This window comes from Drosophila nasuta, unplaced genomic scaffold (assembly GCF_023558535.2).
Source record: "Drosophila nasuta strain 15112-1781.00 unplaced genomic scaffold, ASM2355853v1 ctg17_pilon, whole genome shotgun sequence".
NCBI classification, from domain to species: Eukaryota; Metazoa; Arthropoda; class Insecta; order Diptera; family Drosophilidae; genus Drosophila; species Drosophila nasuta.
Window position 1 is genome coordinate 195,879 of NW_026869403.1, and position 23,082 is coordinate 218,960.

A 23,082-nucleotide genomic window follows, 5' to 3' on the forward strand; every position below is an offset into this window, starting at 1 on the left:
GCGCCTAGTGCAGAGCTGCTTCACAATCTTTGTGGGACGCTCACGCACCCCAATGTTGTCCGCCTCATCCATGCCGTTGCCATTGAGCTGCGCAACGCCGATGGCAGCATTGCATTTGTTGTTATTAAGCCTTCGACTTTCACCTGATCGAAATTCTGCTCAAGCAGCGTCAACTTGGAAGCGGGCATGTCATCTATACGCCTCAATTGTGGTCTCAGACGATCGCCCACAAGTTTGTAGAACTCCAAATAAACGCATACGCTCGTACTCATCGTTACGAATTCGATCTGCGAATGAACTGAGTGTGTGACGTATTCTGGGCACTGCATTTGAACATCGAATTTCGAAATGAGCCGAAAACGCTATGGGATTCTAATCGCAGCGCTCGACTCTTTCAAGAGTTAAAGCCCTACATATGTATTACATGGCTAGTGATATACATAGGTATCATTATATGTACCAAAAATCAAAATGAAAAAATAGTCTCTGAGATTTAGGTGTTCTTACGGACAGAAGGACATGGCTCTGTCGTCTCGGCTGTTGATGCTGATCTATAGTTAATCGGGTCGGAGATGCCCACTTCTGACTGTTACATACATTTTCCGCCGGCACAAAGTTATAAAATCAAATGAGCTTATATAGGAAAAGTTTTGGTTGTAGGTTTTTTACTCTTATTTTTAGTTGAAAAGCATAATTTACTATAAGAAACTTCTTTATACCATATGGACCTACCAATCAAATAAACTATGGAGATTCGACAAAAGTAACAAATTTTTTCACTCCATTGTTGCTAGTCGGAATGAGCGGACATAAATTTGAACGTAAAACATACTAAGAAAGAACAAGTAAAAACATAAATACTTTGTGTTAAAGATATCAAAATACACGCCAAGAAGGACGTTTGTAGCCATTTGTCTGGAGCTTACATAGTTCCTAAAAGGTAGGTGACGGATGAATAGACTGACATCGCAATAACCCTTCAAGGTTATTTTTAAAAGTGAACAAGTATATACTGGACCTTAATATGAATAAGAGTTCATGGTCAAATCGATTGCTACCACAAAAGGAAATAATTAATATAAAAATTTTAATTGTAATTAAATTGTACCAGTTATGTGGAGATATAATAATATCATACAAACTTGTGAAATAAAACAGATAATGTTGTATAAATTTTCGCTGATTTGTTTAAGTCATGTATTTTACCTCTTGTGTTGGTTGGAAACTACTATTTGATAGTAGATTACTGTTTTAAAGTCGAATTTCCTATTATCGATACAACTGACGATAACACCATTTACAACGCCTAGAAGACCCTTGTCATGTAAAGCACAAGGTTGGGCACTAGAAGTGCCAACAGCGAGCCCATGCGAATTGGCCAATGTTATAATGCTTTGATTGTGATTACTCCCGTTAGCAGTACCGTTAGAGTTGACACAGTGCGTAGTACAATTAGAGACTATAGCATTGTTGCTTGTGGTATTGTTACCGGCGCAGCTTTTCGTCATATCTGATACAGATAACGCTGTAACGCTTCCCACAAAGCGACATTTCGAGTCGATGATTCCGCTGTTACCGCCAGTCAATTGTGATGCCCTATGCGGACCGGAAAGATTGTAGATTGCAGTTGAACTCATCTCGCTGGTGTTGATTTGGCAACTGTTAACACTCATTATGTTGCCGCCACTACAGATCACTGACGACGGCGGTTGTTGAGATCCAACTGTGAGTGTTGGAGCCATCGACGGTCGATGGTTTAGCACATTTGCGTAGCTTTGCTGAGACTGTGACTGATTTTGTTGATGTGATTGTGCCTGATGTGATTAAGGCATATGGTTGTTGTTGTTTTAATATTGATACAACATTGTATGCCTTGTTTATCTGAAATTGCGGCTGTGTTGTACTGTGTTGTGGTAGACATGGCTGCTTTGAACCTGCAGCAACCGGTTGCATTGTTGAGGCATATTTTTGTTGGTTTTTATTTATCGGCAAAATCTACAACAGATTGAAAATATTTCATATTGTCGTCGCTACATGAAAAACATATAGTAAATGCAACAATAAATATAACGGAACTCAAATTGAAATACAAACCAAAAATAAATAAAACCGGCGGCGTAAACAAAAAAAAAGCAACAAAATTGAGAAATTTGGGAATAAAAGGCATCTACGAATCGAAAATGAGTGAACCATTGAAGTTAATCATCTTGTAAAACCTCTTTTATAGATTTATTCTTCATTCTCTAATTTAACTCTTTGCGATTATCAAAAGGCTGGTAAATAGACAGAAATTATTTCTGAAGATTAAAACTTCGAATACAGTTAGTTAAAAACTTAAACAAAAAGAAATAATAACATTTTCTTCATTGAAAACCGCGAAAAGCCAACTTTTCGATAACAAACATGTTTCCAACTCACTGGAACATAGAACTTCAACAATTTTAAGTGGATTAAAATAAGATTACGTATATCACAATATGGAAAACCTTTGAAATTGAAAAGAAATTTAGTTCGAATCAAAATCAACATAATATTGAAATTTTTCAAAGCAAATACTCATATTCAAATATTATGACTCAACTATTCTAAAAGTAAAATTTTTTTAGTATTACAGAAACCTGTATTTTCACAAATAACGCCTATTACAGTATCAAAATCAATGAATTTTAAATACAACTCTTAACATCAAAGTGGTACCAATAATAAAAACAAAGTTAAAATTTCAAACAAAAAAAAAAAATTTAAAGTTCATAAAAAGCCAAGAAAAAGTCGATTGTGTCCGACTGTAAGATACCCGGCACCCATTTAAGTCTAGAAGCTAAGTGTAATTTATATTACTAAATAATATATTTTAAGATTATGATAGGTTTTGTGAGTGTTAACAATTTGAAACAAACTTGGTCTTACTGCAATGTCAGCAAGGTAATAAGACAAATAATGGTAGCTCTTGATCTTATGTTTTATGTGACTTTGATGCTCATACAGACAAGTAGTTGGAATATCACGTTTCTATACAAATCAAGTTTCTGTGCAAGGAAGTGCTAATTAGGGTCACATCTCATTTATGTCAATTTAGGGGTAATAAAGATGCAATTTCATTAGGGTCACCTATTGAAATGTCAAGTGTGAGGTAATAAAGATGCAATTTAATTAGGGTTAGCTGTGGAAATGACAAGTGTGGGATTTGTGTGACGAATCGTACGCGACCCGAGACGGGCGATGAAAGGATCGGGATCGGGGGGGGCGTTTCGTCAGACAAGTCCTTCGGAGTCGGGGTCGGGGTCGAGGTCGCTTGTCCCGAGACGCCCTCGGGGTCGGAGTCGAGATCGCTTGTCCCGACACGCCCTCGAGGTCGGGGTCGCATTCGGTCTCGCACTCGAGATCGCAATCGAAAACGATTCGTAGATCGAGGGCGAAAACGTATGACGAACACGTGCTACGATACGCTCTCGAGGTCGAGACGAGACGGTGAGGATCGGGGTCGGGGTCGCAGTCGAAAACGATTTGTAGATCGAGGGCGAAAACGTGCAACGAACACGTGCTACGATACGCTCTCGAGGTTGTGTGTCCCGAGACGAGACGGTGAGGGATCGGGGTCGCAGTCGATTCGTAGATCGTACACGAAAACGTGAGACGAAGTCGTCCTACGAAAACGTGATACGCTCTTTAACGAACGTAGCGTACGAACGCGCGAACACCCACCTCGAAATCGTAGGTCGTGGGGCAACGCATCATACTAGATCGAAACGTTACGAAACGAATGGACGGAAACGTGACGCAGCGCCACATCCAAGACGATCGAATACGTGAACGTCTAACACGAATCAACGTTACGAAACGTGACGAAATATCGGAAGCCCAACGCTACCTGAAAACTATCGAAGGCGCCTTGCACGTGACGCATCACTACCTGTAAAACGATCGTAGGCGCCACGCTACCTGTAAAACGAACGAAGGTGTGACGCCCACTTCTCTCATCAATTCGAATGTATTCGAAATCGGAGCGGAGGAAGGAAGATGTGATGAACGTTAAAAAGGATGGGAACGTGATGTAATTCAGACGAGAGTACAACACCATTTCAAGACACTTGAAGATAAATAGAAAATCTGAAAGAAAAACCCAATAATGTTGTAAAAATTCCATTTCCTTAAAGATATACTATTCTTCTTTTCATGTTCTGTATGTAACATAATTTTATTTCCAAATACATTGTTTAAAATCGATTCTCTAAACTAACATACATTTTTATAATTTTTTGATTTTTGTGAGCGAACAGTATAGAAATGACAGGCACATGTATCGACTCCATCCTCCACATCGTTATGAGCCCAACAGCAGGATGCCAAATGTTGACCATGAACATTAGAAACCAATGGTCCATCACATATTCTATTATTAAAATATTTCAATGATTCTGATAAATATTCCATGTGTTCAGGAAAAATTTTATCGTTAAACATTTTCATAAAATTATTTATTCCAGTTATAAGTTGTTCTATCGAAATATGAGTTGTGGAGTTGGTCTTGTTTTCAATCAATATCATTTTAAATTTCTTTCGATCCGTTGACGTCTACTCGTAATGATTTCCAAAAGGTGAATGAAGAAATATTTTGAGAAAAATTATACGATACGTTGAACTAATCCGGTCAGTGGGATATATTCAACTAGACGAACGTGAATGAGAAGACAATATACCTTTGTATTCAACTCACTTGGTACTCTTAATTCAGTTGAAATTTTAACATCAATTGGCCCTGATTTGACCGACTCGTTTTGATATGAAAGATCAACAACAACAATAGGAGCCTTTGACTTGAAGTCTAGTGGTGATAAAAGTGGACGAGGATCACGGTTGTAGTAACTCTCTTGGAATTTCACATACATATCATACAAGGCAGCAAACCGATTTTCCTTGAATTTTACATTTAAATCTTCATATGGATAGACTTCAGAATTTAAATACACTTTTGCATTTCTCAAATTGTTTGTAATTAGATTGCCATTTAATGTAAACGCAATGACTGCAAACCGTGGACGTTCTCTATTTGCAGCTTGCTTAACGTTCCATACATGATGAGTCCCTTGTACCAACGAGGGATTTATATAACAATCCCAGCTGCGGAATGAAAGTGGAAGTGTAGCTCCACTTTTGACTACATTGAACATTTTAATTTTAGTAGTATCGCTTGGAACAATGTGGGGTACTTTCCAACTAATGTTCTGTATAGCAATTTTATATTCAACACCTCCGACCGTTTTTTCAAACATATCATTCATATTTTTAGCTAGCAAGAGAATGAGTTCATGTTTACAATTTAATATAACTTTTTATGATCTTCAGCGAATCCCATTAGCATTTTTAGTGGTATTGAAAAGCTGAAATGACCTCCGGAAGATATACTCTCTCCTCCACTCCACCCGGCATTACGATAACATACACTGTCGACCAATGGAAAGAAAGTTTTTCAGAGTAGATGTGATTCCAGTAAACCGTGTTCTATCCGGTTCGCATCCGTTCAACTCATATCTTATTTCATCCAAAAATAGGCCATGCAATTATTTTAAGCAAGCCGGCAACATCATTTGTTGTACTTGTGCCCGAATTTTGGTTAGTAATTTTACTAAGTGTCCTTCAAAGTGGAGGAAACTTTCAGACGGCAACACATACAAATCTTGGTTTTGTATTGTAATACGAACTTCATCATTTGTTTTGAAGTTCTGCTGATATGGGTAAGTGTGATATTCTTTTTCGAGATACTCTCATCATTGTGAGGTTTATCTTGCACAAAAAATTTCATTCATTTGAAATGAAGGTAGTAATTTTACTGAATATTAAATCCAAGTGATTTTAAGATCAGTTTATTTTTAATGATACCGCAGGTCGTGGATATGATGGTCCTCGAGATTATAATGATGATGGTGTTTTCACTTCACCTTTACATTTACTAATGGGAGTTGTGAGGTGATGTAACGACCTTTATTATAAATAATCATTCTGTTGCTCGTAAATGAAGACGAATTGATATAGTTTCCTTTCGAAAATTGATTAATTCCCCTCCTGATCAGTTATCCGTACTTCGAGCGTGCTTATTTCTCTAGTGTTGATAGGTAAATAAATCAAGTTTCGTGGTGTAATACTCATTTTATATCCCGGAGGAACATTGATTCCAAATTCATGATGAAGCACATGATTTGGTCTATTACCTACATATGAGCCACTGATAATGTTGCATTCCAATCTAATTGTATTTACTTTTAAAATATTCACAGGATTATCTGAGACATAAATTTCAGTATTGTGCGGTTTTAGAATACGTGCATCAAATCCAAAGAGCTTTCCAATACTTCGTTCACAATTAAAATATACTGTTTCTTTTTAGTGGTAAATTGAACTTTCAGCATTATCGTTGGTTTCTATTTTTAGCACATCATAAGAACCATACCCCTTTAGGACATCAATAATATATGTTGCAATTTCTTCGAGTTCATACGATCCAACAGGTATTTCTATACATTTATTTCCAATATGAAATAGATTGTTCCCTCTATCTACGTTTGGTATAGAATTGTATGTGTGAAAGTCAATGAGAGCACACTCATAATTTCTATTTAATTCAATTTGTGGGAAAAATTTTCGGTTATAACTGATGTGTTTCCATTTAATGCAAATGTTAGTGATGTAGACATTTTGAAGTCTGAGTTTGGACTGTTGTTTAATCATCATATCATTAGTTTTATATTCATATTTTTAAAGTATAATAAATTGATCAAAGCCTTTTCTGTATCGCCCATTTTTCATATCATCATCTTTAGAGATTAGTAGAAATCAAATTTCTCCTCCCAGCATTTTCGTGAAATTTCCATAAATGATTCATAGTCCATGTCACTGTTTACGTGATCTCGATATATACGACGCATGTTCAAATCATCTTGTTTAAACATTATAATAAAATTAGCATTGTCACGTATTAAATGCTTCGGTATATCTGTGTATGTTTGACATAAATAGAATGAATCAATATTCTTATGTCTTCCCATACAAAAATAGTTTCGGATATTATCCTGCTTTTCACATGCCACATCATCGAATATCATAATGGAATTATTTTTAGCTTCGTGCGGTGATAACACTGCATCGTTTCCGGAGAATGTAAAATATCCCATTCCTTGAATTGGTTTGATAAGTTTTTCCAAATATTCATATTTGGGTTGGTATAAACTCTTTGAAAATATATAAATATTTTCAAATTTGAGACCATTGGGACTCTCTATAAGCTAAGCATCACATTGGTTTTTCCACAATTTGATGGTCCAACAATTAATGCTCTAATTGGTAGCAAAACACTATGTCGAGGTTGTTGATTATTCTCTCCATGTCCACCACCCTCAATGTTTCGTACTAGTATGCTTTTCTTATGTCTTAAAAAACGCATGTTAGTGAGAGAAGTACTTCATTCAATGGGAAACGTTTGTTGATTGAGGTTGCTATAAAATGGCCAAACGTTTTATAATTTAATTAGTTCAAAATCAAAATTCAAACAGGGTAGTGGTCTTGTAAACAATATAATAGACTCTCTACCTTTTGAGGCTCATATACCTGGATACAATTACTGTGGACCTGGAACAAAGTTAGAGAAACGATTAGCACGTGGTGATCGTGGAATTAATGGTTTGGATGAAGCGCGTAGAGAGCATGATATTGCATATTTAAACAGTAAAAAGTTGAGTGAACGCCATAAAGCTGACTCAGCGTTAATTGAAAAGGCTTGGAATCGTGTAAAAGCGTTAGACAGTAGTAGTGAGAGAGAGCAGCAGCATACTTTGTAACAAACATGATGAAGACGAAGAAAAAATTTGGAATGGGATCAGATCAGGAGAGAAAGAAAAGAGTGAAAACATCATTGACTACAATAATCAAAGGAATTGGAAAAGAATAAACCGCTTGATATCTTGAGTGCAATAAAAGTTGCACGAAAAGCAGTATCGAACTCGATGGGATGTAGGAAAAATGTTGTTATTCCACGTATTATAAATGTACCCAAGATAGGTGGGTTCTTACCACTTGTCCCAATTTTAACAGCTCTGAGCGCTGTGGGTAGTTTGGCGTCAGGTAGTGCAGCAATAGTAAAATCTATTAACAATGCAAAGATGGCTAAACAACATCTAGAGGAAAACAAGAGGCACAATAAAAAATGGAGACGGTTGCATTGGGAGCTGGCTTGTATTTACAACCATACAAAAATGGATATGGTATATCATTTGTTAGAAATAATCAAAGTCAAAAACGCATTCAAAAAACTAATAGGTAAGCTACCCAAGAGAGCATTATCAAACTTTGATATAATGAAGTTTGCTTTTAGAAAGATTCCTCATTTTCGAGGTGTTTATATGAAGGATCAATTACCCAAATTTCCACATCATTTCGAGTGTGGAATAATAAATTTAGCAGACTCAATATCGAATGGAACGCATTGGGTAGCATATTACAAGAGAGGATCAGATTCTTATTATTTCGATAGTTTTGGGAATTTACAGCCACCATTAGAAGTAGTCAGATATTTAGGAAAAATATTAAGTACAATTATGAACGTTTTCAAAATTTTGGGACTGTAAACTGTGGACATTTGTGTTTAGAATTTTAATGTGGTGTATGTCGGTTGAAGGGTAGGGAGACACTTATCAGTGGGATGGTTGTCCTTCTCTAGCACTTGAGAAGTCCTACAGCTATCAACAGCTATAAAGTCAACCAATCAAAGGAAAGCGTCCTTAGGTAATGAAAACCTTTGAAAACAACAGTGGAAGGGGAAAGTGTCAAGTATAAAACCAGCTAGCCACTCGAAGGAAAATATCATTCGGTCATCACCACTCATCACTCAACAACACCAGCAGCAGTATCATCACCGCCAGGAGCACACACGATCAACACTGAAGAGCAGGAGCACTAGCAGCAGCAGTACTAGACACACACACACACACACACACACACACACACACACACACACACACACACACACACACACACACACACACACACACACACACACACACACACACACACACACACACACACACACACACACACACACACACACACACACACACACACACACACACACACACACACACACACACACACACACACACACACACACACACACACACACACACACACACACACACACACACACACACACACACACACACACACACACACACACACACACACACACACAGAGTTGAATTTTCCGCAAGCCGGTCGCGTTTTGGAGACGCTCCTTTCGATCGCTCGGGAAATCACCAAAATAAGTCGTAAAAACCTAAAAAAAGTGACTGCGAGTTAGCTCGAGCAGTGTTCAACACTGTGTACTCACGGTCGGTCGGGGCACCTGCTGCTGGACGTCGTAGACAGCCGCGTTGCCAGGAGACGCATTGGCGGAGTTGACGGCTGCGAGGGAAATTGTTGTTGGTTCCAGTACAATTGGCCACAACTACTTGTAAACAATCGCAACTGCACTCCCACGATCAGCTGACGACGAGGGCTGCACTACCATCAGCTGCGTAGCCAGACTGGGCGCTCTGGCGTTGCCAGTCGGCCAATCAGAAGCTCAGCGCAAAGCTTTAAAAAGCACAGCGCAAAGCTCAAAAAGTGCAAAAAATATCTGCATACTTTCAGGAGCAGCTAATTAGTATACGCATTAAGCTCCGCTTAAAGAGTGCAGCTGCAGTGGCGCAGTGCATAGAGGCGCGGACTTCTCAGCGATCCACGGTTCGAATCCACCAAGATCGGAAAAAGTCCAACACTTAATTTATTAGGTGGTCTGGCCGAAAAGAGTGGGTCGGGATGCAGCGCACACCACCACCACCACCACCACCAGCAGCAGTAGTTAACAGGCCCAAGTTCCCGTGTGGCAGCAGCATAGAAGAAAGTGCATGCCATAACCAAACGGGCGACAACAGGAGCAGGAGCAGGAACAAGCAAGCTCGTCGGCGGTCGCTGGGTCTGATCCCGACATGGCGGTCACACGCATCATCGTGCCTGTTGCTGGCCCAGCCAACGAGAAGCGGCGGTCAGTCAAAGACCTTCTGGAGCGGATGGGCACAGAACTGGACGGCCTCTCGGAGCAGTTCGCCTCTCAGAGGCATATTAACGAGAAAATGAGGAGCAAGCTCATGAGGCTGATGAAGCTGCAACGAGCGGCAGCGGAGCAACTATGCCACGAGCCAGCGGAAGATCCCGCCAACGCAGAAGCAGTACCACCAGATCAGGCAGCTCCAAGCGAAGTTAAGCTGGCGACAACCGGAAGTAAGGCAGCGGCCACACCCAAAAGACCGCGAGACATAGAGAGCGGGTCGAGGAAAACTCCTCCCCCAAAGCGCAACAAAAATGTTCACAACCAGGTGCAAGGCGGCGAGTGGACAACCGTAGAGCCGAGGAGGAGCAACATCACCGCCACCGGTCCTAAGAAGAAGGCCAACAAAATACGCCCGGACGCGCTGGTAGTGAGCGCGAAAGGCGAGATGAGCTACAGCGATGTGCTCTCTCTAGTCACGAGACGGCAGGACGGCAGACTCAAAGACGTATCAGACAGAGTAACAACTGCGCGCAGAACTGCCAAGGGCGATCTGCTGCTAGAACTTGGAGGAACAGGTCTGGACAACACAGACAAACTACGAGAGGAGATCGAGAAAGTGTTGGGAGACTGTGCAGAGGTGCGCACTCTGTCTCAACTCACGCAGCTGGTTGTCAGAGACCTGGACGAACTTGCAAGCAAAGAGGAGATTGTCAAAGCGATGGCGGAGCAAGTTGGCATGCCGGCAAATCTGTGCCAGGTAAAGAGCATAAGACCTGCTTACGCCAACACTCAGGCGGCGACGGTCCTGGTGCCTCCAATCTGGGCCAAAAATTGGACAGCTGGGCAAGCTGAAAATCGGCTGGACGCGATGCAGAGTAGCCGAGCAGGAGCCGAGGACTCGGTGTTTTAAATGCTTGGACTTTGGGCACATTGCGAGCAAGTGCCAAAGCGCGGTGGATAGAGCAAACAGCTGCTTCAAATGTGGCGAGCAAAACCATAAAGCGGCGTCATGCAACAGACCAGCGAGATGCTTTCTTTGCGTAACCAAAGGCATCAGTGAGGTCAACCACGCAGCGGGTAGCAGACTCTGCCCTTCGGCAAATGGGCGAAGTATAAAACACACACTATGAAGATTATGCAGCTGAACCTGAACCATTGTGCAGCGGCTCAGGACCTCCTACTGGAGTCGATCAGGGAGAATGAGGTGGATGTATGCGTTCTTAGTGAACCCTTCAGACCTGGTTTTGGAGCTGATTGGACGTGCGACCACACCGGCAAGGCGGCTATATGGGTTTGTGGCAGAAACCCACACCAGTTTGGCCACCAACAGGCTGACGGCGGCTTCGTCAGGGCGCTAGTGGGCAGTGTTTGGGTGTACAGCGTATACTTAGCCCCAGCTTGTCAATTTCGGACTTTGCTAACACACTGGACAGATTAGCTGCGGACGTGAGAGACCACTCACCAGCATTCGTCGCAGGCGACTTCAACGCTTGGGCAGTCGATTGGGGTAGCATGGTCACCAACCAAAGAGGGCGATTGGTGGTCGAAGCCTTTGCTTCACTGGACCTAACTCTCCTCAATCAAGGCTCGAAATGGACATTTAGCAGGGCCGGTACCGGCTCAATTGTTGACTTAACATTTTGCAGCAGTTCGCTCGCTCATTCAGCGGAGTGGGGAGTCAGTGACTCCTATACAGGGAGCGACCATATGGCCATTTTTTGCAAAATTGGAGCTCGGAGCCTCAGGTGCATCTCTGCCGCACCTCGTTGTAGGAATTTCTCAGCCAGCAAGCTAAACGTCGAGCGCTTTACAAGCTCGCTGAGAGAGCTGGAGGTCTCAGGCAGCGCAGAGCAGATGGTCGAGACTGTCATGGAAAGGCTAGAGTCGGCTTGCGTAGGCTCCATGCCGAGTCGAGTAAACCCCTCGCTACGCCATACACCAGTTTACTGGTGGAACGAAACCATTGCCGCTGCAAGACGTGTCTGCAACCACGCGAGGAGGCGCTATCAGAGAGCGCGGGGAAGACCCTCTTTCCTATATTGGCAAACACTCTTTAGAGAGAGTCGCAAAACTCTCAAAAATGCGATCAAGGAGAGCAAAAAACGGTGTTTCCTGGCCCTGTGTGACACACTGGATGACGACCCATGGGGCAAGGCATACCAGATCGTTATAAAGAGAATCGGGGCACGGAGATCGCCACCACCACCGGATGATCTGTTGCGTGGGATTGTCATGGATCTGTTTCCCAGCGTGGAGGAAGACAACGCATGGCTGCCAGATACAGCATCCAACGATGGTCTGCCGCTGAAGTTGGTCACCAGCGAGGAGGTGTTAAAATGCGTTAGGAGTATGAAACAAACCGGCGCTCCAGGTCCGGATGGCATACCCGCAAGGGCACTAATGCTCGCCTGCTCCCTCCATCCAGAAGCTTTTTCAGCAATGCTGAATAAGTGCCTGGAAGAAGCTGTAGTCCCGGATAGGTGGAAAACTCAAAAGCTGGTCCTAATTCCGAAGCCCGGAAACCGCCTGGCAATTCATCCTCGTTTAGGCCTATCTGCCTCATCGACGTGGCGGGGAAACTGCTGGAGAAGGTGATCTGCACTCGCTTGGAGGAAGCTATATTGGTGAACGGAAACCTTTCCCCCAACCAATATGGATTCCGGAAGGCCAGGTCGACAGTAGATGCAATCGAGAAGGTAGTTGGCATTGCTTCCAATGCAATTGCTGGCACTCGCTGGAAAGGGGGCCAGAAGAAGTACTGTCTGATGGTGACATTGGACATCAGAAACGCCTTCAACTCGGCCCGGTGGAACTGCATCTTACGGGCGCTAGACGCATTCAAAGTCCCACGGCAGTTGCTAAAGATTATCAGGAGTTACTTCTCGTCGAGAGTACTCAAATATGATACCAGTGTTCGAACAGAAGAGTACATCGTGACTGGAGGCGTTCCTCAGGGTCTGTGCTTGGCCCGCTATTGTGGAACGCGATGTACGACGGAATCCTTCGACTGGACCTGCCGACAGGAGCAAACCTAATTGGTTTCGCCGACGACATTGCGCTACTTGTGGTCGCTAAGGAGCTGGAGGTCGCCGAATCAAATTGCAACAGAGCTATCGATTGCATTGGGACTTGGCTGCTCTCCGTCGGACTGGAGTTGGCTCCCCAAAAAACGGAAGCAGTGCTGATCAGTAGCAGGAAGAAAGTGGAAACAGCGGTAGTCAAGGTCGGAGCCGCCCATATTACCTCCAAGCGTACACTTAAGTACCTGGGAGTGACGATCGACTCGAGGCTGAGTTTTCGGGAACACCTGCAGGAGGTTGGCCGTAAGGCTGCTGTCACCAACAGGGCGTTATCTCGCCTGATGCCCAACACCAGGGCCCCAAACAGTGTCGTCGAGCATTAATTTCGAGCGTAACAAGGTCCATAGCCCTTTATGCTGCTCCTATCTGGGCAGACGCCGTTATCAAAAGCTCGTACATCGGCGGCTTGGCGTCAACCTTCCGGCTGAGCGCCATCAGAGTCATAAGCGGTTTCAGGACCGTTTCCGACGAGGCTGCACACGTCATTGCCGGCATACCCCCCTTCGAGGAAATGGTCAGGGAGAGGGTAAGTGTCTTCCGGCAACTCCAGACTGGCTCCTTACCCAACGCCGAGAAGAGATCCATTAAACAAAGGGCACAGAGGGAATGCCTCGAAGGTGGCAGACCCGGTGGAACGAGGCGTCCAAAGGGCGGTGGACTCACCGGCTTATCCCTCTCATTAAGGAATGGACGACAAGGAGTCACGGCCAGTTGAATTTTCACTTGACCCAGGTCATCAGTGGCCACGGCTGCTTCAGGAGCTACTTGTTCCGGTTCGGACACGACACAGCCGAAGAGTGCCCCGCTTGTTTCCCGACTGCGGTGGAGGACGCCGAGCACGTAATCTTCCAGTGCGGTAGATACGCAACCCTCAGACAAGAGCTGGCAGTTGCAATTGGTGAGAGGTTAACCGTGTCGACATTGGTTCCGCTGATGCTGGTATCGTCCACTAACTGGACACTGATCAGCCAATTTGTGGCTGCGGTCATGAACGAGCAAAGGAGGGCCGAGAAGGCAAGACAACGAACGAGGGAGTAAGTGGCGCCGACGCACTTGTGAAGCATTGCTTCGCGGCCGTCCCACAAGAGCCAGGCTCCGCTAACTCGGTTTTCTTCTTCCTTGTCTCTAGACATAATTTCCTATAACTCCACTCTGTAAACTTTTTCTAACCTATACTACGAATAAAAAAAAACACACACACAACACACACACACACACACACACACACACACACACACACACACACACACACACACACACACACACACACACACACACACACACACACACACACACACACACACACACACACACACACACACACACACACACACACACACACACACACACACACACACACACACACACACACACACACACACACACACACACACACACTGTTGCCATTCTGAGCGAACCATATCGCATAAAATCTCCCAATACGTGGGAGTTGCACCAAGTTGCGCAAGGCAGTAGTGTGGACCTGCAGAGCAGCGCCCGCTACACCTGATGGAAACCAAGATGGAGTCAGGGTTTGTCAGGGCAAAGATAGATACACTATACGTTTATAGTTGCTACCTTGCCCCATCGCTTAGCATGGAGGACTATCTGTCCATTTTGGACAAGCTGGTAATGGATGCCAGAGATAAATGCCCATGCCTCATTGGGGGTGACTTCAATGCTTGGGCAACAGGTGGGGCAGCTTAGTCACAAACCAGAGAGGACGTGCGGTTTTAGAGGCATTTGCGGCTTTGGACGTTGTCCTTTTAAATAGGGGCGGTGAGCACACATTTAGCAGAGGAACGCAGGATCCATTATCGACCTGACCTTTCTTAGCAGTAGCCTGGCTCCAAGAGCCTCCTGGAAGGTCTGTAGGGACTTCACCTACAGCGATCACCAAGCCATCATTACTGATATAAGGAAACGACCCGAAGTTGCGGCAGTTCCGAGAGTAACCAGGTACCGAGAGAACACTCTTGACATCGACATGTTCGAGCATATGATGCAAGGGTTGCAACTTAGCGGCACGGCGACTGACATGACCAAGCAGATCATGTCTCAGTTGACACGAGCATGCAATGCCTCAATGAAGAAGGTCGGGAACGGAGCAAAGCATCAGCCGGTGTACTGGTGGACTAACGAAATTGCAGTGGCTCGGAGAGAATGCTGTCAGGCACGAAGATCTCTTCAGAGAACCCTCAAACGCGGAAATCCAGACGCGTCTTCGCTATTGCTCGAGCTAAAGACAAAAAGGCGAACACTGAAAGGTCTAATTAAAGCAAGCAAGAAGCGACTCTTCCTGGAGCTGTGTGACCAAGCCGAACAGGACCCTTGGGGATCGGCCTACAAGATTACGATGAGGAAGTTGAATGCCTTCTCATCGCCAAGCCCGAAGTGCCCAGAACTCTTGAGGAAAATAGTGTCTCATCTGTTCCCACAGCAACCAGCCCGAAACGACAACAATGAGGTTGCAGGACTTGCTGACTGGAACAGTATTCAGTTTGACGAAGTCTCGGATAGAGGTCCTAGCAGCAGCGCACAGTATAAAACCTGGTAAATCCCTGGACCAGATGGCATCCCGAGTGCCATTGTCAAAAGAGCAATGGAGCTGAAACCGGCATATTTCAGTACGGTGTTCAACTCGTGCTTCAGGGAGGGGAGATTTCCCATTCGATGGAAAAAACAGGACCTGGTCCTTATTCCAAAAGGAGGCAAACCACCGGATGACCCTTCAGCCTACCGGCCAATCTGTCTGCTGGACATCGTAGGCAAGGTACTCGAACGCGTTATTTGCACGCGACTGGAAGCCGAGGTTGACATCAAAGGGGGTCTTTCACCATATCAATTTGGTTTCAGAAAGGCACACTCCACACAACAAGCGGTACAGGTGGTCTCACACATAGCAGCCACAGCAATAGAGGGTAAGCGGTGGCTCTGGGGTACCAAGCAGTATTGCCTAGTGGTCACTCTAGATGTCAAGAACGCTTTTAACTCCGCCAACTGGGGGAGAATCATGCAATGCCTGATCCAAAGGAACATTGAGCCGCACATCGTCCGCATAATAGGCAGTTACCTCGAAGGAAGGTCACTACGCTACCGGACCAACCACGGAAGCGTCAACCAAGTAGTTACTGGAGGGTTCCACAAGGCTCAGTTCTTGGTCCGACGCTGTGGAACTTAATGTACGACGGAATACTGAGACTTGATCTGCCGGAAGGGGTTAAGATTGTAGGCTTCGCTGATGACATCGCGATAGTGGCAGTCGCCAAGCATAAGCACGAAGTTGAAAACAGCGCTAATACAGCAATAAAACGGCGGAGAGATGGCTAGCAGACGCAGGCCTTAGCCTAGCCGAGCACAAAACGGAGGCAGTCCTGATAAGCTCCAGGAAAATGGTGGAGACCGCTAGCATAATTGTGGGAAGCACAAGTATTTGCTCAAGGCCTGCACTTAAGTACCTGGGAGTTATGCTAGACAGGAGGCTCTCGTTTAAGGACCACTTGAGCTACATAGGCCAAAAAGCCTCAGTGGCGTGTATTGCGCTTGCTCGCATAATGCCTAACACCAGAGGACCGAAGCAACTACGGAGACGACTACTGACTGGAGTGGTGAGGTCGATCACAACGTACGCAGCACCCATATGGGCTGCGGCTACGACTAAAAAGACATTCATTAAAGAAGTGGGAGCACTCTACAGACTCTGCGCTATTAGAGTTGCCAGTGCGTTTCGCACAGTCTCTGGGGAAGCAGCGCACGTGATAGCGGGCATCACTCCGTTCGATCTGCTGGTCACCGAGATCAGCAGAAAATACTGCACAGGAAATCACCTCACAAGCCGTCAGATCATGCTGATCGAGTGGCAACAACGGTGGACCGAAGCTCCCAAGGGAAGATGGACATGGAAACTGATTCCATCGGTCGAAGCGTGGGTAGATAGAAGACACGGCCAAACAAACTTCTATCTGACGCAGTTCCTTAGTGGACACGGGTGTTTCCGAGCATATCTTCATCGCTTTGGGCACGCTGACGATCCATCATGCCCAAGGTGTGGAGTAGGCGTCACGGAAGACGCGGGACACATCATCTTCGCCTGCCCCAGGTTTGAAAGGGAAAAAGAGAAGCCGAAGAGGTGCTGGGCGAGTCCCTATCTCCAGATAGGATGGTGCCACTAATGTTGGCAAACGCCGATAATTGGGATGCGGTGGAAAAAATGGCAAGCACTGTCATGAAGGAGCTCAGACGCCAAGAAAAGTGCGTAACTCTGATGCGAGCCGTTAAGGCTCTACTCCCTCCTGAAGTAATACTTTTATTGGTAGTCCCAGGGGACAGTAGAATGGCGCAATAACATACTTAGTCTAAATTTAAAAACACACAACTATATATATGTATTAAAAAAAAAAAACACACACACACACACACACACACACACACACACACAGAGGAGGAGTCGAGTTGAATTTTCCGCAAGCCGGTCGCGTTTTGGAGACGCTCCTTTCGATCGCTCGGGAAATCACCAAAATAAGTCGAAAAACCTAAAAAAGTGACTACGAGTGAGTTCGAGCTGCGCTCAATCCTTGTGTACTCACGGTCGGTCGGGGCACCTGCTGCTGGACGTCGGAGGCAGCCGTGTCACCAGGAGACGCATTGGCAGAATTGACGGCAGCGAGGGAATTGTTGTTGGTTCCAGTACAATTGACCACAACTACTGGCAAACAATAACAATCGTACACCCACAATCAGCTGACGACGAGGGCTGTGCTATCATCAGCTGCTCAGCCAGACTGGGCGTTCTGGCGTTGCCAGTCGGCCAAACTGAAGCCCAGCGCAAAGCTTAAAAGCACAGCGCAAAGCTCAAAAGTGCAAAAAATATCTGCATACTTTCAGGAGCTGATAATTAATATACGCAATAAGCTCCGCTGAAAGAGTGCAGCTGCAGTGGCGCAGTGCATAGAGGCGCGGACTCTTCAGCGATCCACGGTTCGAATCCACCAAGATCGGAAAAGTCCAACACTTAATTTATTAAGTGGTCTGGCCGAAAAAGAGTGGGTCGGCGATGCAGCGCACACCACCACCACCACCACCAGCAGCAGCAGTTAACAGGAGGCCTAAGTTCCCGTGTGGCAGCAGCATAGAAGAAACGCATGCCATAACCAAACGGGCGACAGCAGGAGCAGGAGCGAGGAACCAGCAAGCTCGTCGGCGGTCGCTGGGTCCGATCCCGACATGGTGGTCACACGCATCGTGCCTGTTGCTGGCCCAGCCAACGAGAAGCGGCGGTCAGTCAAAGACCTTCTGGAGCGGATGGGCGCAGAACTGGACGGCCTCTCGGAGCAGTTCGCCTCTCACACAGGCACATTAACGAGAAAATGAGGAGCAAGCTCATGAGGCTGATGAAGCTGCAACGAGCGGCAGCGGAGCAATTATGCCACGAGCCAGCGGAAGAGCATCCCGCCAACGCAGAAGTAGCACCAGCTCAGGCAGCTCCAAGCGAAATTAAGTTGGCGACAACCGGGAGTAAGGCAGCGGCCACACCCAAAAGACCGCGTGACATAGAGAGCGGGCCGAGGAAAACTCCTCCCCCAAAGCGCAACAAAAATGTTCACAACCAGGTGCAAGGCGGCGAGTGGATAACCGTAGAGCCGAGGAGGAGCAACAGCAGCAACATCACCACCACCGGTGCTAAGAAGAAGGCCAACAAAATACGCCCGGACGCGCTGGTTGTGAGCGCGAAAGGTGAGATGAGCTACAGCGATGTGCTCTCTCTAGTCACGAGACGGCAGGACGGCAGACTCAAAGACGTTTCAGACAGAGTAACAACTGCGCGCAGAACTGCCAAGGGCGATCTGCTGCTAGAACTTGGAGGAACAGGTCTGGACAACACAGACAAACTACGAGAGGAGATCGAGAAAGTGTTGGGAGACTGTGCAGAGGTGCGCACTCTGTCTCAACTCACGCAGCTGGTTGTCAGAGACCTGGACGAACTTGCAAGCAAAAGAGGAGATTGTCAAAGCGATGGCGGAGCAAGTTGGCATGCCGGCAAATCTGTACCAGGTAAAGAGCATAAGGCCTGCTTACGCCAACACTCAGGCGGCGACGGTCCTGGTGCCTCCAATCTGGGCCAAAAATTGGACAGCTGGGCAAGCTGAAAATCGGCTGGACGCGATGCAGAGTAGCCGAGCAGGAGCCGAGGACTTGGTGTTTTAAATGCTTGACTTTGGGCACATTGCGAGCAAGTGCCAAAGCACGGTGGATAGAGCAAACAACTGCTTCAAATGTGGCGAGCAAAACCATAAAAGCGGCGTCATGCAACAGACCAGCGAGATGCTTTCTTTGCGTAACCAAAGGCATCAGTGAGGTCAACCACGCAGCGAGTAGCAGACTCTGCCCTTCGGCAAATGGGCGAAGTACAAAACACACACTATGAAGATTATGCAGCTGAACCTGAACCATTGTGCAGCGGCTCAGGACCTCCTACTGGAGTCGGTCAGGGGAGAATGAGTTGGATGTATGCGTTCTTAGTGAACCCTTCAGACCTGGTTTTGGAGCTGATTGGACGTGCGACCACACCGGCAAGGCGGCTATATGGGTTTGTGGCAGAAACCCACACCAGTTTGCCACCAACAGGCTGACGGCGGCTTCGTCAGGGCGCTAGTGGGCAGTGTTTGGGTGTACAGCGTATACTTAGCCCCCAGCTTGCCAATTTCGGACTTTGCTAACACACTGGACAGATTAGCTGCGGACGAGAGACCACTCACCAGCATTCGTCGCAGGCGACTTCAACGTTTGGGCAGTCGATTGGGGAAGCATGGTCACCAACCAAAGAGGGCGATTGGTGGTCGAAGCCTTTGCTTCACTGGACCTAACTCTCCTCAATCAAGGCTCGAAATGGACATTTAGCAGGGCCGGTACCGGCTCAATTGTTGACTTTAACATTTTGGAAATTCATCCTCGTTTAGGCCTATCTGCCTCATCGACGTGGCGGGGAAACTGCTGGAGAAGGTGATCTGCACTCGCTTGGAGGAAGCTATATTGGTGAACGGAAACCTTTCCCCCAACCAATATGGATTCCGGAAGGCCAGGTCGACAGTAGATGCAATCGAGAAGGTAGTTGGCATTGCTTCCAATGCAATTGCTGGCACTCGCTGGAAAGGGGCCAGAAGAGTACTGTCTGATGGTGACACTGGACATCAGAAATGCCTTCAACTCGGCCCGGTGGAACTGCATCTTACGGGCGATAGACGCATTCAAAGTCCCACGGCAGTTGTTGAAGATTATCAGGAGTTACTTCTCGTCGAGAGTACTCAAATATGATACCAGCGATCGAACAGAAGAGTACATCGTGACTGGAGGCGTTCCTCAGGGGTCTGTGCTTGGCCCGCTTTTGTGGAACGCGATGTACGACGGAATCCTTCGACTGGACCTGCCGACAGGAGCAAACCTAATTGGTTTCGCCGACGACATTGCGCTACTTGTGGTCGCCAAGGAGCTGGAGGTCGCCGAATCAAATTGCAACAGAGCTATCGATTGCATTGGGACTTGGCTGCTCTCCGTTGGACTGGAGTTGGCTCCCACAAAACGGAAGCAGTGCTGATCAGTAGCAGGAAGAAAGTTGAAACAGCGGTAGTCAAGGTCGGAGCCGCCCATATTACCTCAAGCGTACACTTAAGTACCTGGGAGTGACGATCGACTCGAGGCTGAGTTTTCGGGAACACCTGCAGGAGGTTGGCCGCAAGGCTGCTGTCACCAACAGGGCGTTATCTCGCCTGATGCCCAACACCAGGGGCCCCAAACAGTGTCGTCGAGCATTAATTTCGAGCGTGACAAAGTCCATAGCCCTATATGCTGCTCCTATCTGGGCAGACGCAGTTATCAAAAGCTCGTACATCGGCGGTTTGGCGTCAACCTTCCGGCTGAGCGCAATCAGAGTCATAAGCGGTTTCAGGACCGTTTCCGACGAGGCTGCACATGTCATTGCCGGCATACCCCCTTTGAGGAAATGGTCAGGAGAGTAAGTGTCTTCCGGCAACTCCAGACTGGCTCCCTTGCAACGCCGAGAAAAGATCCATTAAACAAAGGGCACAGAGGGAATGCCTCGAAAGGTGGCAGACCCGGTGGAACGAGGCGTCCAAAGGGCGGTGGACTCACCGGCTTATCCCTCTCATTAAGGAATGGACGACAAGAGTCACGGTCAGTTGAACTTTCACTTGACCCAGGTCATCAGTGGCCACGGCTGCTTCAGGAGCTACTTGTTCCGGTTCGGACACGACACAGCCGAAGAGTGCCCCGCCTGTTTCCCGACTGCGGTGGAGGACGCCGAGCACGTAATTTTCCAGTGCGGTAGATACGCAACCCTCAGACAAGAACTGGCAGATGCAATTGGTGAGAGGTTAACTGTGTCGACATTGGTTCCGCTGATGCTGGTATCGTCCACTAACTGGACACTGATCAGCCAATTTGTGGCTGCGGTCATGAACGAGCAAAGGAGGGCCGAGAAGGCAAGACAAAGAACGAGGGAGTAAGTGGCGCCGACGCCCTTGTGAAGCATTGCTTCGCGGCCGTCCCACAAGAGCCAGGCTCCGCTAACTCTGTTTTTCTTCTTCCTTTTCTCTAGATATAATTTCCTATAACTCCACTCTGTAAACCCTTTCAAACCTATACTACGAATAAAAAAACACACACACACACACACACACACACACACACACACACACACACAAGCACTTCAATATCCCGAGCTATCCCGAGCTACCTCACCCGGATAATTGCAAGTTACCTTAGCGACAGGAAGCTCTGGTACACGACCAGTACAGGCACTGAGAGCTACGAGGTCACTGGAGGCGTCCCCAGGGATCAGTGCTCGGCCCCACCTTGTGGAACGCTATGTACGACGGAGTCCTCCGCCTAAGGATGCCGGACAGTGTGAATATTGTCGGATTTGCGGACGACATAGCGATCGTGACGGTCGCGAAGCACCTGACGGATATAGAGGCAAAGACGAATACTGCAGTCAAAGCAGTACGGGATTGGCTGGAAGAAGTAGGGCTCCGACTGGCGGAGCATAAAACCGAGGCCGTGTTAGTTACTTCAAGGAAAAGGTGGAGTTTGTTAACATCGTAGTTGGGGATACAACGATACGCCGCAGGCCACTATGACCTATCTCGGAGTCAAGGTGGACAACAGACTCAACTTTCGAGCACACCTCATGTACGCGGCGAGTAAGGCAGCAACCGCATCCACGGCCTTAGCCCGAATAATGCCGAACACAGGTGGCCCTAGGCAGAAAAGAAGGTTACTGCTCACGAACGTGGTCAGGTCCATCAGCCTTTACGCAGCCCCGATCTGGCTAAAGGGGAACGGAGAGCGGCACCTTCCTGAGGCAGATGAACTCGGTGCACCGGATCTGCGCGCTCAGAATGTGCTGCGCATTCCGGACGGTATCGGGAGAAGCTGCAATGGTCCTTGCGGGAACAGCGCCATTCGATCTACAGGCAGCAGAGCGCGCGAAGGCCAGGGATAGAGCCAGTATCATCCAGGAGTGGCAGGCAAGGTGGACACATCGCCTGGTACCGGACATTTCAAGGTGGTTAGACAGAGGTCACGGAGAGATGAACTTTACCTAACACAATTACTAAGTGGTCACGGGTGTTTCAAAGCATACCTGCACCGTTTCGGCCATGCATCAGATCCTTACTGCGCCCACTGCGAGCCGCAAGTGGTGGAGGATGCAGAGCACGTCTTTCTGCACTGCGGACGCTTCGCAGGTGCTAGAGAAGAACTAGAAGCCCGCCTTGAGGGGCGTGTCGAGACGGAGTCCGTAGTCGAGCACATGATAAGCTCGAGGGAGAAATGGGTGGCGGTGAACACGATGGCAGTGGCTGTAATGAAGCAGCTAAGAAGAGAAGAGAGAGCACGAATCCCAGCCAACTC

At 46.7% G+C, this 23,082-nt stretch overlaps 2 protein-coding genes across 2 annotated transcripts; both read left to right on the forward strand.

Moving 5' to 3' along the window:
• The first annotated feature begins 14,751 nt into the window (after nt 1-14,751).
• On the forward strand, nt 14,752-15,712 carry LOC132797710 (uncharacterized). The gene is made up of 2 exons (XM_060809462.1): nt 14,752-14,784; nt 14,954-15,712. The coding sequence occupies exons 1-2, from the start codon at nt 14,752-14,754 to the stop codon at nt 15,710-15,712; spliced, it is 792 nt and encodes a 263-aa protein (XP_060665445.1).
• Nucleotides 15,713-21,323: 5,611 nt separating this feature from the next.
• Nucleotides 21,324-22,060, forward strand: LOC132797711 (uncharacterized). The gene is made up of 2 exons (XM_060809463.1): nt 21,324-21,670; nt 21,925-22,060. Exons 1-2 carry the CDS (start codon nt 21,324-21,326, stop codon nt 22,058-22,060), a joined length of 483 nt encoding a protein of 160 aa, XP_060665446.1.
• The last annotated feature ends 1,022 nt before the right edge of the window (nt 22,061-23,082 follow it).